Source organism: Penicillium antarcticum (assembly GCF_028974205.1).
Source record: "Penicillium antarcticum strain IBT 31339 chromosome Unknown utg000009l_segment0_segment0, whole genome shotgun sequence".
In the NCBI taxonomy this organism is placed as follows: Eukaryota; Fungi; Ascomycota; class Eurotiomycetes; order Eurotiales; family Aspergillaceae; genus Penicillium; species Penicillium antarcticum.
The window spans coordinates 3,537,989-3,552,812 of NW_026695307.1; the positions used below are offsets into that span (position 1 = coordinate 3,537,989).

The following is a 14,824-nucleotide window of genomic DNA, read 5'->3' on the forward strand; positions in this document are numbered from 1 at the left end:
GATGACATCCAATCTAATATGGCTTCAATGTAGTAAGCCTCCGTCGATCCACGTCCAGCACTAGGCCAGAAATGAGCGGCCCCCTCATGTCTCAGGAGATCAAAAGCTTGGCCAGTATCACGTTCCCCCATGCAGACTTCTGCTTCTTCGTACGAGGATATGATCTCAAGTCTAAAACGCCCAAGACTCCAAGATCTCGGCCTGCATTAGTCGAATTCCAGTCCCTGACCCCTGTTCTCTGCCGCTGCCCTGTGAGCTCTCCGTCATTAGGAATCTGAGGCATCTCCCGCGGAAGGCCGCGCCGGAATGCCACCACATAACAACTGACCCCCCTGACAACCCAGATCGCCCAACTCCGCGGGGCAGATATCGCTTGGCACTGTCAACACAGTTGCGCGTATCTAGGATCGGTATCTTCGACGCGCGTGCATAGCAGACCGGACACAGTCCGCCTTGTTGATGCGCGACCATGTCAGCAACAAGAGATGCAACTACGAGAGTACTGTAACTAGCCAGTGGACATGAAACCCAATTGACAGACCGGATCTTTTTGATCAATCGACGAACATCGGGGGAGATTATCGTGTGTGTGAAGGGGCTCCACCAAGGCATACAACAATGCTCGCCCTTGACCATGAAAGGTCGGGAAAAGAGAGCCCCCTTCTCCCATGCGACGACAAATTTGGACCGGAATGGATAATCATGGCCCTTTAGTTATATAGCGCGTAGAAGCCCCAATCACAGCGCTTTTATTTTGAGATCTCTGCCTTTCCTCCTATTTGCTCTACTCTTAATTTTGGGGTCAAATAATCAGTGGAGCCGATTCATTAAGTACGAGTGACAAGAGTGGCTTACCCTGAAACCCGATCGCTTCACATCAGCGCTACTTTTCCCACGCGATTCCTGAATTGGTTAATCTGCAACACTCGGCTCAGTGATCACCATCTTTCAGCGTTTCACCCCGAAGTATCGCGTTTCAAGCTTCGTCTCCGCTATACCCACCCCAGCCTCCGATTGGCGGGGGACCTGGCGCGTGTGATAGGGTGAAAAGGGGAAGTTTGAAGTCTTCAATTTATAGAGTCAGTCCCCGTATTGTCTTTTTTGTCTTTTGTCCCTTGTTCTTTTCTATTCATTGCTTGGTGACCCTATTGTGCGGAGTTCCCTATACATTCATTTGGAAGGAGCCGTCTCCTTTACTTCTTTACCTCTTTGCTTTTTCTTCTCTCTTGCATCTGCATCTTCTTGCGTCTCGCGGCCGGTCTGCGACTCAATTTTTTACTCAGTACTGATTACTGAACTATCCTTCATTAGGTATTCATCTGATATAGTCATTTCCCGCTGCTGGTTCGGCGAAATTCTTGGAAAAATGGCCGTTCTTCAAACCTCCATTGCGATCTTCGTCGCCCACATTTTCCTTCTTCTCGGTCTTCCTGCGGCTTTGGTTGGTGCTGTCCCGGTGACAGTTCCCGTCACGCCTGTCAAGAATGTTCTTCAAGTTGCGACCAATCAGAAAACATCTGCTGCATCCTCTTACTGGGTTGCCAATGTGAAACGCCAGGGTACCGTGCCTTTTGTTAAGAGTGCCGACTATCAAGTATTCCGAAATGTGATGGACTTTGGTGCCACTGGTGAGCCATCTATACTTTACACTTAAGACCAATGCTGATATAAAGAAAGGTGATGGTTCTACCGATGACACTGCCGCTATCAACAAGGCCATCTCCTCTGGTGGTCGATGTGGAAAGGGCTGCGATTCGTCTACTACTACTCCCGCCATCGTCTACTTCCCGCCCGGTACTTATGTTGTCTCCAAGCCCATTGTCCAGTACTACTACACCCAGATTGTCGGTGATGCTGTCGACCTTCCTGTCATCAAGGCCTCTGCCAAGTTCGCCGGCATGGCCGTGATTGACGCCGATCCATACGAGGACGATGGCTCCAATTGGTTCACCAACCAGAACAACTTCTTCCGCGCCATTCGCAACTTGGTCATTGATTTGACTAGCGTTCCCCAGGGCTCTGGTGCGGGTATCCACTGGCAGGTCGGCCAGGCCACCAGCTTGCAGAACATCCGCTTCGAGATGGTCAAGGGTGGTGGTGACGCCAACAAGCAGCAGGGTATCTTCATGGACAATGGATCTGGTGGTTTCATGTCCGACCTAACCTTCAACGGTGGTAACTACGGCATGTTCCTTGGTAACCAGCAGTTCACCACTCGCAACTTGACTTTCAACGGCTGCCAGACTGGTATCTTCATGAATTGGAACTGGGCCTGGACTTTCAAGTCTGTCCAGATTAACAACTGTGAGGTTGGCTTGAACATGTCTACTTCGCCTTCCAACCAGACTGTCGGATCTGTTATGTTGCTTGACAGCAAGTTGACCAACACCCCCACTGGTATTGTTACTGCCTGGACCAAAGACAGCATCCCCGTCGGTGGTGGTGACCTCATCCTCGACAACGTGGACTTCTCCGGTTCCAAGATGGCCGTTGCGGGTGTTGACGGTGAACAGATCTTGGCTGGTGGTTCTGTCGTCGACAACTGGGTCCAAGGTAACACTTACACTCCCTCGAAGACAGTCAAGCGTGCCACCGAGGCTGAGCCCGAGGTTGTCACCGTCGTGCAGACCGTTGTCCACACCGTCCTTGCCTGCCCTGCTTCCCACGGATTGGCCAGCACCAGTGAGAGCGCCCCTGCTCCTGCTAAGACCGCCTCCATTGGTACTGCTGCTGCTCCTTCCCCTGCTCCCGCTGTCAGCAGCAATGCTGCCGAGCTTCCTCTTACCACTGGTGAGGCTGGAAGGTCTGTCGTCAATTCTTCCAACACTGGCTTGCCTATCCTGGACACGTTGAACTCCATTCTTGGCGGCGCCTCTGATACCCGGGAGACTACTGAGGCTGTCCCCGCTGCCCCTGCTACCAGCCAGGCCCCTGTTGCCTCCCAAGTCCCCGTCGTGTCCCAGGCTCCCGCTGTCTCTTCTGTCTCCAGCGCTGTCGTTCAGCAACCCGCTGCCACTGCTGTCAACACTGCCCCCGTCGCTACTGCTACCCCCTCCTCCACTGGTACTCCCCAGAGCACCAACAGTGGCTCTGGATCAAGCTCCGAATCTGGCAGTGATAGCAGCAGTGGCACTGGTACTTGTGGCGCCGAAAAGGCTGTCTCTTCTGCCCGTACCCAGAGCACCATGAAGGTTGCCTCCAAGCCCGCCAGTCTCCTCAAGGACGGTGCTGTCTTCGAACGCTCTAAGCCCCTCTACGAGGATATTGAGGCTTCCAACTTTGTTAGCGTCAAGTCTGCTGGCGCCAAGGGTGATGGAACTACCGATGACACCGAGGCTATCCAGAAGATCTTCAACAGCTACAAGGATGGTCAGGTTATCTACTTCGACCACGGTGCCTATATTATCACGTCCACTATCAAGATCCCCAAGGATATCAAGATCACTGGTGAGATCTGGCCCATGCTCATGGCACACGGCAAGACCTTTGCCGACCAGGAGAACCCCGTGCCCCTCTTCCAGGTTGGCCAGAAGGGTGAGTCCGGTTCGGTCGAGATGAGCGACCTTATCATCACCACCAAGGGCGCCGCCCCTGGTGCTATTCTCATGGAGTGGAACCTTAACGGCGCCTCCCAGGGCTCCGCCGGTATGTGGGATGTCCACTTCCGTATCGGTGGTGCTGCTGGTACTGAGCTCCAGAGCGACACTTGCCCCAAGACTCCTAAGGAGAAGACCACCCCCAAGAAGGAGTGCATGGCCGCATTCATGCTCTTGCACGTCACTTCCAAGGCCAGCGCCTACATCGAGAACTGTTGGTTCTGGACCGCTGATCACGAGCTCGACCTCGAGGACCACAACCAGATCAACGTCTACACCGGCCGTGGTGTCCTCATCGAGTCCCAGAGCCCTGTCTGGCTGTGGGGTACCTCCTCCGAGCACCACCAGCTGTACAACTACCAGGTGTCCAGCGCCAAGCACGTCTTCATGGGTCTCATCCAAACCGAGACCCCCTATTACCAGTCCAACCCTACCTCCCTGACCCCCTTCACTCCCCAGGACTCTTGGAACGACCCCGACTTTTCCAACTGCACTACCAACTCTTGCCGCAAGTCCTGGGGTCTGCGTGTTCTGCAGTCCTCCGACGTCTTCGTCTACGGTGCCGGACTCTACAGCTTCTTCGAGAACTACGCCCAGTCCTGTCTCAACTCCGAGGACTGCCAGGAGAACATGGTCGAGGTTGATTGCTCAGACATTCACCTGTACGGACTCAGCACCAAGGCGGCGGTCAACATGGTCACCTCTTCCCAGGGCAAGAGCATGGTCCCCAACAAGCCAAACCAGAGCAACTACTGCTCGACCATCGCTCTCTTCCAGCAGACTGCCTAGAGTATCTCTCCCCGCGATACTCTCCTTCCTTACATTCCTTTACCCCACCTTCACCCTCTCAATCAATTTTCTTTCTCACCAATTCTCATTTCTCAACTTCACACAATACTGTGCTCATAAATCAGTATCTCTTTCCTTTTTCTACTTTCATCTCTCTTTCTTCATCTCCTCCCACCATCCTCCTCTTAGATTGTCTCAAATTAGCACTTGCTAAACGGGCCATAAATGGCGGTTTTCTGTTTGATACCAATCCGGATTCGGTTAACGAAATCATTAATAGATTTATGTCTTTCTATGTTTACCTTTTATCTTTTCCTTCGTGTTCGATGATATAAAGTGCTATCCAAATTATTTTATGATGTTACGGCTTGAGCACAGGACCGTTATTATCATCTAAGGGTGTAGCAAATCACGTGGTGGATGGAGATGCTGAAACAAGTGCGTCGTACTACATGAATGGACACCTGTAGATCTACTCAAAGTTGCTCCCAAAGGTGTACTGTAAAAGGCCAAAAAGAAACAAAAAGCCATGTGTTATATCCGACCCCGAGATATATATAATTGATGCCGGAAGCTAGCATTTTAAGTTATTGAGGAGCCCCAGGTGCCCTCGCAAGTGACAAGATACTGTTTTAGGTTATGCATATGCCAATAAAGCAACTTCGGAGTGGTGTACCCTAGGTATATACTAAGTGATTCCCTATATCATGCAAGCCCTTAATTGACCACTGTTGCCAGGGCCATCCTCCCCATCTTATTCAACATTCAACAATATCTCTTCCGCCTCCAAGGCATAGAATGGTTTTGCCTTTTCCAGAAGATCCATGAGAAGTGTTTCGATATTCGTAGCGATGGCGACAAACGCGTCGCCGGCTTCATCCAAGCCCAGCACATATTCACCATTCACCCCACTTACGCTCTTACGGAGAAAAACTTGCTCCTTGCTGAATGATCTCCGCAAACACCGTGTTGTTGCGTTGCTCAGCAGCTTCGTGCAGATTCTCGGTGAATTGGAATGTATCACGCGCGGCTTCCTTTCGAGCAGCCTCGTTCTTCGGGACTGCAAATGTAGGCCAGTATCGAGTGCGGAGACGAACGATTTGATGTAAGATGAGCGTGGCACTGTTACAAATCTCGCTCCCACCGCTGGTGAGCAGGGCTTCGTAGAGCGCTGTGGATGGTTTCTTGGCTTGTTCTGGATTTGAAATAAGAAGGTTGACACCATTTTCTAGGGCAAGCAAGGTTTCAGAATAGAGAGCTTGGTAGTATGGCAAAACCTTCTTAAGTCTGGACGATTTTTGGCCTGGGCTCCGTGGAAGAGGGGACTGGGACGGTGATAATTCTCGAAAATGAAGCCAGCATGAGAGTTTGTGGCAAAGGTAAGACATACCTCGGAATAGAACATCCATTCTCTTACCTGACAATGCTTTGACCTTTTCCTCATGGCAACGGCGCCTTAATACTTTCATCCAAGTTTCTTCTTTCCAGTCCCCTCTGATCATCCCACAAGTTTCAGCTCCTATCAAGATATGGATCTGCCTCAAAATATCAATATGCGGGTGATGCTTTATCGCATAGCTTGGGTAATAGCTTGGGTGAAAGCCATTGACTTTGCGAATATTGATAAATCCGCTTCCCCCGCGACGAATCTTCGCCATGACGAGAAGTTTGAGTCTGTCACCAAACTTATTTCCAATACCGATGCTTTCAAACTTCCGGGCATCATCGATTGCAGCATTATTAAGTAATTCCACGATTACGTAGTGCGCCATTCGACTCGCATGATCATCCATGGATCCCCTGAATATCTGGATTTGCACCGTGTTGGAGAAGTGCCGAGACCAGAGCATGATGGCCGTACCTGGCGGCTAGTTGCAAAGCCGTCCAGCCCGTTCTAGAGACGGTATTCATATCTGTCCCTTCATTTAATATAATCCGAGCATCTCCACACAATTGGTCCTTGCCGCTACATGTAAGGGATTTCGCCATCTGCATCTATTTGCATTACTGGTGCAACTGCCTCAAGTAATTACACCTGTATGGCTTTACGTCGCCAGACCCTAGATATCGTTTCTGGGCTTTAACATTGTGGTATTTTCACATGCTTTGTTTCATCTTGTTTGTCCATCGGATTTGTCCACGTAGCGTATTGGTTTATCTACTAGCATCATCACCCTACTCGAGTACAGCTCAGCTGCCTCGGGATGTATATCTCCACAAAATATGTTGTAAACCACCCAACTAAACCAAATTATCCGTCAAGAACAACCACCCCCAACCGCCCAGCAACCGTCATCATGTCCACGCCCCGCACAACCTGCGTATCATCGGGAGCGCCCTCCATGGAAGGGTCTGAATCCTCGGACGCATCCAAATAAGCCATGTAGAAGTAAACTCCGGCCTCAGAGACAAACTTGGCGCGATCGAGCACAACTGTGAACAGGCGAAAGAGCTCGCAGGACTTCCCTTGTGCTGTGATCATATATTTTTCGGGTTCTTGGGGAGTAATACGTTGTGCGGTTGGGAGTCGATTGTCGCCTGCGGGGATGTTGTGCAGGGCGCCGATGGGGAAGGGATTTTCTCGGTCCTCTTCTTGAGTTTGCTGGGATAGAATTTCGAGAACTTCGTTTTGGGCGGGGCGAATGGCCGACCAAGAAGGGGACTTTGGGATGAAAAATTTGAGAGTGAGGGTTTTATTGGCCGGGAGGTGGGAGAATATTGACATTGTGAAGAGGCGCGCTGTGCTTTCCAAGAGGGAGGGCCCTGCTGTGTCGCGGATAGCGCCGAGAAAAAGCGCATGGACAAGGTATTGAATACCAGGGGATTTGCCTTCAGGGGTATTGGTGACTGTTACAATGTCGGCATTCTGAGATATCTGGAATGCCGGATCAAGAGAGAAGCCGTCAACTGAAGGTTCCTGGCCTAGCTGGTCGCGAATCTGCTCTTCTGACGGCAGATCCGAGCTAGGAGGCTCACCCTCGTCTACATCCAAGGCGTATCGCTCTGGAGGGCGACTGACATTGTTCAAGATATCGATCATGAGAATCTGGCCGATGTCAATCTGGTCCGTGACGTGCTCGGTGGCCAATTCAAATGCCTCTGACGAGAGGCTCTCGGCGCCCTCGGATGAATGCTGCGCCTCGTCAACATCACTGCGCGTGCTAGAAAACGAGCGGTTGAAGTAGAGCAAGTCCGGACCTTCGCCCAGCTCAGCAAGCTCATCCGAGTCCTCAACATGGCCCAGTCGATAGCTGTGCGATCGCAGCAGGACACAAAACCCAACGGTTGAGTAGTCGCTAGGACGGGTGAATCGCGGAATCAGCGGGAGTGGATTCTCGGCCCCTGACCGGTGTTGCTGCTTGCGACGGGCGATTTCAATGCGGTTATGCTCAATACAGGCAAAGGCGTCGGGCGGGCAGTATGAATAAATCTCGAACAAAGGCTTGACCTCTTCATTCCAGAAACCTTGCATCAGGTAGCCCCGGAGATTTTCATGGTCATCATCCAGGGGGACAAGGCTGTAGACCTGGATAGGAATTATGTGGTCAGGGTGTGGCTCGTAGTCTGGCTCGACGTACTGCTCGAGCACCACGCGGTGACCCAGATTGTCAGCGTAGGTGCCCACTTGCTGCTATTTACTTTGGGACATGGCGACTTGGGCGTTTGGAGTGGTTGAAGAGTAAACAGGACTAAAAAAGACTGGCTAAGTAAATGAGGGGAGCGACGGGCTTATGCGGCCTTTAACGTTCAGGGGAGGATATTTACGTAAGCAGTGGGAAGATCGACAGTCAACTTAGGGCTAATCGACTCAACTTGGAAGTTACAACTTGAACTAGTTCCTGCTCAGATGGTCTCAACTCTGGCCACTAGATATATACATTTATAACCACCCCGAATATCAAATCTACTACAGGCCCAGCTTTCCTAGCTGATTGTCGCCCCACATTCCGTATTTACTCTGATCATTTGATGAACTTGTCGCAGTACCGGCAAGTGGCTTACCCGGGTTGTTCTGTGGGAACTTCAAGTTGCCCACTGCTGCATTGCGCGTCGTCATAAATTGGTATGCAAACTTCTTCGCGTTTGGGTCCTTCACGCCTAAGCCTTCCATCTTGCCCTTAGCGGTCTTGTGCCAATCGGCCTGCACCTGTTCAACTTTGCCCAGGTGTCTGTCAATCCAGTAGGCCCATATGGTACGCAAACCCCAGTGCTTGACGTCGCGGGGGGCCTTAGGCATCTCGAGCGGCTTGCCCGCCGGCCTTTTGTTGACATATTGGCGGGTGTATTGCGCGTCGAATTCGTCAGAGATCAATTCAATGTTTTGGCTGGGCTTGGTCCATTTGTCGCTGAGGTCTCGCAGGTAGTCGAAAATAGTGGCGGTCATCAGGACCTTGTCCGCTACAGACTTCGCGTTGGCCTTTTTGGGCATACTAGACATTTTTCCTTCGGTGATGACCTGTTTGACTCCGTTGGACGTTTTGTGGTAAAGAACGAGGAGGTCAAGGTTGGTGTTACTTCCTAGGAGGTCGGCCATATGTTGGACCCAGTTCTTGTTGGGGCCGTTGTTTCTTCACCAAGTCATTCCGCCACTGGGGCCTGTACAGATATTATTAGTTTATGTGAACCCGCTATTCATATTCCTGGGGTTCTTACCTCCAAAAAAATTGAGGCACCAAGTAGAATCAGGACGCTTCTAATTTTTAGGGAAATCAATATTGGCCATAGTCCCGTACTTGAGTTCTGGCGTTCCCTCGCACAGCCCACTCAAGGAAATGACTGACCAGGTGTACCTCGAAGACGTGACCTTCCGGGAAATCTCGCAAGCAGAGTTGCTCCAGTGGAATCCGTCGCTGAAGAAGCAGAAATCGAAGTCTGCCAGTTTCAATTTTAGCAAGGAGTATAGGTTATTGTATGGAGGGACCTGAGGTGAGTGCATCGTCCTCAGGGGCTGTGCCTAGTTCGCCGGCGCCTTCGACGCCGCTTACGACTTCGACTTCTTCATCGACATCTAGCCTAATCCCAACGAGCACATCGATCTCTCAGACCTCAACCACCGAGAAAGACACAAGCACTAGCAGCGAGTCCACCAGTACGACCGCAACTCCCACGACGACAAACGGTCCCGTCCCTTCCCCCACCCAGTCGAACAGCATTGCAAACAACTGCAGCGACTATGCCAAAGCCAGGGATGGCGATAACTGCATTGACTTCGCTAAGGATTACGACATTACCCCCAAGCAGTTGTACCAGTAGAGCACAGGTCTGGGTGATGGTGGCAAGGAGTGTGGGACTATGTTCCAGGAAGATACATCCTACTGTATTGGTGTGAGTGAATAGGTGGAGCGATGGATGTGGTAGTTAGGTACTATTAGTGGCAGTCAGTAGTGGTGGCTGTGGTAACTACTATTGTGTCCAAAGTTCTCTGTACAGCGCCTCAACAGAAAGAATAGCACCACCGAATTATACCACTCTCCTAGAACTGTATGTAGGTGTGGAAGATTATGTATATAATTGGGTACCTGCTCATGAATTTCCAGCAGCAGAAGACTGGGTTTGTGATTATTTCCGTTCGAACCCTGTACGAAGTGCGGAGTATAGGGGTTGAATATACGGATCCGGAAAACACTGGGATTCGTGATCGTCTTTTTCTAGTATAATGTTGTAGATAATCATTAACAAACCCGGTAAGGGGACCGGTCGTAACTCGGAAAAAAGACCCTGAACGAGTCTTTAGTCTCGAGTATCCATACAGCTAGACTACTTAGCAGGGGGATCAGCATCAACACGGTCCACTACCCGTGCAATCGGTGGGGGCCGTTTCCGCAGACCAAAATCTGCAACTTCAGGCCCCCTAGCTCCAACAATTGTGGCTAACTCTGCGAAGAATGCAAGCTCGCTAAGAGCGTTAAGCAGCAGAAAAGAAGAGGGGGGGGGGGGGGGGGGGGGGGGTGAAGGGAGTGATAGCACCACACGATCCTCATGATGTTCAGACTGCTGGAGTCTACACGTGACTATTCTGTTCCGTTGCAGAGATCTATTTCTAGAAAGCAACATCTCCGGGCTCAATTGGCCAGTAAAGGTGTGACATACTGTTTTAAATCAATAATCAAGCAGCATATTTAGAATTAATTCTTGTGACTCATACAAAGTATCAAGTTGGTGGATATCTTTGAGGTTCAAAGTTAGGATATAATGCGAAGACAGAGTCTATCCAGGAAAGATATTTTGATGGAATGGAATTAACCACTGCTTCCGACATTGAATACATCCTGTGATTAACTAAGCTGACAGGCGAGGTGATTCATCGTGCATGCATGCGTGCAGATGTCACCCATGCATCTCCGCCGTACAGTAGACCTGGACCTGGACCTCGCACTGCAGTTTGGGGCAGGACAGTGCGCGTCGAGTCTCCAGCATGGCAGTTCTCGGGATGTGGTCTGGACATTAGTTTGTTCGGGGTTTTTTGGTTCATAAAAGTTTTGGAAATAACAAATGTCAATAAAGAAAAGTTAAAATATTACTCAGAGCTCCTTCTTCAGGAAATGCTCAGGCTTGTGGGTAGTCTCATAGTCCACGTGCACATAGGCACGCTCGACGTCGGGAAGGGACTCGAGCTTGATCTGGAGTTCCTCGGCGACATCGTGAGTAGCACGCAGGGACTCGTTGGCTTCCATGACGACGTCGACTTCGACAAGGAGACGGGGGCCAGAGGTGTATGCGCGTACAGTGTCGATGGCGGTGATGAGGGGGGAGTGGGTCATTGCTGTGGAGACATATTAGCAATGAGTTTCTTTGAGATGATTGGGAGAGGGGGTTGATATACAGATATAAGTAATGAGTTGTTGCATCTTGGTGTCGGCGGTGACACCAACCAGCAGTTGGAACTCGCCGTAGGCAGAGTGCAGCCACAGAACACTGACCAATGTGGAGAGAATGATAGCGCCCATGGGATCGACCCACCAGCGCAGCTTACTGCCACCAACGGAGGTGAGGATACCAAATCCATTGATGAACAGATCGTTGCGGTGGTCCTCCCACAAAATGCGAATCTGCGAGACTTGATTCCGCAGAGCCCAGCAGTACAGGAACAAGGTAAGTTTTGTGGCAAAAGCGACGGCAACCGCGATGATAGAGGGCAGATGGAAAGACTGGGTTTCTGCCTCGGAGCCAACAGCCAATTCACGAATCGAGAATGCAATAAGAATGAATGAGACAGCGGTCATGAGGAAGCAGAAACAAATATTGCCAGCAGTTTCGATACGGGCTTTTCCAGCGGGAAACTCGCGCGGGTCGACACGGTTGACAGCCTTGTTGCAGAGTAGGAGAGTGAGGTTGGACATAGGGTCGAAGATAGCATCGGCCATGGTTGTGAATAGAGACAACGATCCGGAGGAAACGGCACCGTAGACTTGGATGACAGAGAGAATGACATTGGCGGCGAAACTGCCGTACACGGCAATGCGGTATTTCAGACGGTTATCGACGTTCAGCTCACGAGCGGCACGGCGGTGCTCCTCGACGGGCTTCAGCATGCGCTCAATATTCTCATTCTGGGACTCGTAGAAGCCTTGCAACTTCTTGGTGACGAAGGCCTGTTTTCCAATACGGCCGGTGTCCTTCACCAGGGCGGCAACCTTCCGGCCTTTGCTAGCATTGGCGGAATCACGTTTCCGGGAGGTATTGGCCTGGATCTGTCGGATTTCCTCCTCGGTCTTCAGCTTCGAGGCTAGTTGGAAGGGATCGTTTTCGGGGGTGTAGCGCGGCGGGGGTTGGCCTTCTTCGTCGCTCGCGCTGCCACTGGGGTGGTGTTGCAGCACTGCCAGCTCGTGCTCTAGAGCGGTGGAGGTCGCTTCGTTGGAGTGGGCCATCCTTTCGCGCTGGGATGGCGAGCTGCTGGAGTGGTGTAAGCTCTGGAATGCATGCGGGTGGTTGGAAAGACTTTGGCGAATATGTTCCTCCATGATGGGCTGTGGAATGAAAGAAAGGAGACAACGTAAGGGATGGAAGAAATTATTGAGAAAGTGGCAGTGCTTATCTCTTATCGCGCCGATCATACACCTTTAAGCTATGAGTTAGTTAAGGTACTGCACACATCTATGACTTGCATTGCAGTCTGGACTTGGCAGATGCTTCGCATAATTTTATTTCAATAGATCAGACTGCAATGGCATGACACTTACCTGCGATTATTCCAGACGAGGTACGGAGTATACATCCAGGGTATCAAGGTGGGTCTGCATATAGTATGCCACACCAGACTTCAACGGTCTATATTATATTTGCTTGGCTAATTTCAGAAGAATTCTAAAAGAAAAAAACTGGGTATAAAAGTTCGGTCCTAGTCCTAGTTCTAATCCTATATACTTCTGCGATAACATTTATGTACATATATACTACACCTTTTCGATCTTCGAGTACCAGTCAGATACCGAAGATCATTTTTGTCCGCCTCTATTGTTGACAGAAAGAGGGAAGTGGCCAGAGTCGGGCGATGCTTGCATGAACCTGAGCAAGAACTAGCTGCCAGGTTGCCCAAAATTGTACCACTTTGTAGTCGCTCATAGTCATGAAACTAGAGCTGTGTATAAGAGTGTACCCCCAAGAGTTTTGAGTGTACTTAGCGAAGTGTTGTCGCTATAAAACAGCAAGGTAGATCGGTCTCTCGAATCAATGAAATTGCTTGTCCATGATGAATCACTTGTTCGGGGCAATGTCGATGTCGGAGTGGTCACCAGCTTGTAAATCAGGTTGACCATCGATTTCTTCGAGTGCGGGACCAATGTAGTTCTTCTTACCCCATACTGCGTACCACACACCGGAGATAATGACAAAACCGACAAACACAACGCACGCATAGTTCATTGTGTCCTTGGTGACGGGAAGACTCGTGGGCATGGAGAATAGTGGGATAGCGAGAAGACACCAAGCTAAAGGTCATGTTGGTTAGAGAGAACAGAATGAAGAGTCCGGAAAACATGATCCACTTACCAATGCAAACCACGTTGCAGAAGGTGCCGAGGACTCCAAGGTTGTAAGGACCGCGCTTAAGATCTTGGCGCTTGCGGAGAATTAAAGACACGGCGACGGGGCAGGCATAACTCAGGGTGAGGAAAATGACACCGACACCGGAGAAGGCATTGAAGGCAGCGCTTGAACCAAAGTAGATCAAGCCGAGAAGCAGCTCAATGGCCATACCCAACAGCAATGAGTTCAGAGGAATCTGTAGACGATTGTTGACAGTCTTCCACCATCCAGAGCCGGGAATGGCACCGTCACGAGCGAACGCCCAAGTAATTCGAGACGTAGCAGTGACACATCCAATTCCACAGATCAGTCCAAGGACAATCAATGGAATCAAGAGACAGAATGCACCAGCGGAGTTGCCAGTCGCAGACAACACAATGGTCGGCACGGGCTGACCAGATGGGAGAGCTGCAAGCATGGCAACATCCGGAAGCACAAATGCGATAGGAATGAGGAACGCGAAACCGGCCAGGGCGTTGAGAGCGACACCACCGACGATAGCGCGGGGAACCTGGATGGCAGGCTGACGGACCTCCTCGCACATGCTACTCAAGTCAATATAGGGACATTTGAGTGGATGGAGTGGACGCGAAATACTCACGATGTGACCATTCCAGTAGCCGAAAGACCGTATGCAGCCTGGAGTAACCCAATACAGAATGACCATCCATCAGGCCAGTTAGATTGAGGCTCAAACGAGGTGAAGACAAATTCAGCCGATCGGCGTCCGTTGTCGGCAACAACCAGGATGGTAATCAGAATAGCTGTCACGCCAACGATAGTCCAGAAAATAGCAAAGGTCTATTCAAAATTAGCAAGCGGGAAACGGAGTTCAAGCGAATAACATACCTCGATATGGGTGAGCCACCTATTCCCGAAAGTGGGAATGGCATGACAGAGAACAGTGATGGCGACAAAAATGAGATAAGTCTGCCAAGTCTCCAGGTTGGCAGCAATGCCGTTACCAGCCGCATCCTTGAACACATTTAAACATTCGATGAAGAAAAGTGCGGTCGCAAAGTTAACAGCCAACGTGATGGTGATATTACCCGCGACAAAAGACCAACCACACACCCAAGCAGTGGAGCGGCGGCACCAGGAGGGCGAGAGGGCAAAAGTTTGGTAATAGACACCACCAGCAGTAGGATATACCGAGGTGATTTCAGCTAGAGAAACGCCTACACACAGCATGATCAGAGAAACAACAATCCAGCCCCAGATCATATTGGCCGAACCGCCACCTATCAAGGCGTATGACATGGTGGTGGACAGACCATATGGCACGGAGGCAAGGATGAAGCACATGAACACGACCTGCCATGTCGATCGGTTGCGGGACAGTTCAGCTGTATAACCCAGAGCTTCGAGGTTAGAATCTGCCGTTGGCGCGTCGGGTTTTGAAACTTCCATGATGT

At 50.6% G+C, this 14,824-nt stretch overlaps 7 protein-coding genes across 7 annotated transcripts; 2 read left to right on the forward strand and 5 right to left on the reverse strand.

Moving 5' to 3' along the window:
* Nucleotides 1-1,366: 1,366 nt before the first annotated feature.
* Nucleotides 1,367-4,385, forward strand: N7508_009712 (uncharacterized protein; the record flags this gene model as incomplete). The annotated part of the gene is made up of 2 exons (XM_058467775.1): nucleotides 1,367-1,628; nucleotides 1,678-4,385. 2 exons carry the CDS (start codon nucleotides 1,367-1,369, stop codon nucleotides 4,383-4,385), a joined length of 2,970 nt encoding a protein of 989 aa, XP_058315621.1.
* Nucleotides 4,386-5,139: 754 nt separating this feature from the next.
* Nucleotides 5,140-6,235, reverse strand: N7508_009713 (uncharacterized protein; the record flags this gene model as incomplete). Its single annotated transcript, XM_058467776.1, is given in 3 exon segments — nucleotides 5,140-5,296; nucleotides 5,310-5,688; nucleotides 5,803-6,235. The coding sequence occupies 3 exon segments, from the start codon at nucleotides 6,233-6,235 to the stop codon at nucleotides 5,140-5,142; spliced, it is 969 nt and encodes a 322-aa protein (XP_058315622.1).
* Nucleotides 6,236-6,636: 401 nt separating this feature from the next.
* Nucleotides 6,637-7,857, reverse strand: N7508_009714 (uncharacterized protein; the record flags this gene model as incomplete). The annotated part of the gene is made up of 1 exon (XM_058467777.1): nucleotides 6,637-7,857. One exon carries the CDS (start codon nucleotides 7,855-7,857, stop codon nucleotides 6,637-6,639), a length of 1,221 nt encoding a protein of 406 aa, XP_058315623.1.
* Nucleotides 7,858-8,292: 435 nt separating this feature from the next.
* N7508_009715 (uncharacterized protein) lies at nucleotides 8,293-8,919 on the reverse strand (the record flags this gene model as incomplete). Its single annotated transcript, XM_058467778.1, has 1 exon — nucleotides 8,293-8,919. The coding sequence occupies one exon, from the start codon at nucleotides 8,917-8,919 to the stop codon at nucleotides 8,293-8,295; it is 627 nt and encodes a 208-aa protein (XP_058315624.1).
* Nucleotides 8,920-9,157: 238 nt separating this feature from the next.
* On the forward strand, nucleotides 9,158-9,638 carry N7508_009716 (uncharacterized protein; the record flags this gene model as incomplete). Its single annotated transcript, XM_058467779.1, has 2 exons — nucleotides 9,158-9,288; nucleotides 9,344-9,638. The coding sequence occupies 2 exons, from the start codon at nucleotides 9,158-9,160 to the stop codon at nucleotides 9,636-9,638; spliced, it is 426 nt and encodes a 141-aa protein (XP_058315625.1).
* Nucleotides 9,639-10,906: 1,268 nt separating this feature from the next.
* N7508_009717 (cation diffusion facilitator family transporter) lies at nucleotides 10,907-12,346 on the reverse strand (the record flags this gene model as incomplete). Its single annotated transcript, XM_058467780.1, has 2 exons — nucleotides 10,907-11,148; nucleotides 11,209-12,346. 2 exons carry the CDS (start codon nucleotides 12,344-12,346, stop codon nucleotides 10,907-10,909), a joined length of 1,380 nt encoding a protein of 459 aa, XP_058315626.1.
* Nucleotides 12,347-13,079: 733 nt separating this feature from the next.
* N7508_009718 (uncharacterized protein) lies at nucleotides 13,080-14,819 on the reverse strand (the record flags this gene model as incomplete). The annotated part of the gene is made up of 4 exons (XM_058467781.1): nucleotides 13,080-13,312; nucleotides 13,374-13,954; nucleotides 14,011-14,210; nucleotides 14,259-14,819. The coding sequence occupies 4 exons, from the start codon at nucleotides 14,817-14,819 to the stop codon at nucleotides 13,080-13,082; spliced, it is 1,575 nt and encodes a 524-aa protein (XP_058315627.1).
* Nucleotides 14,820-14,824: the final 5 nt, after the last annotated feature.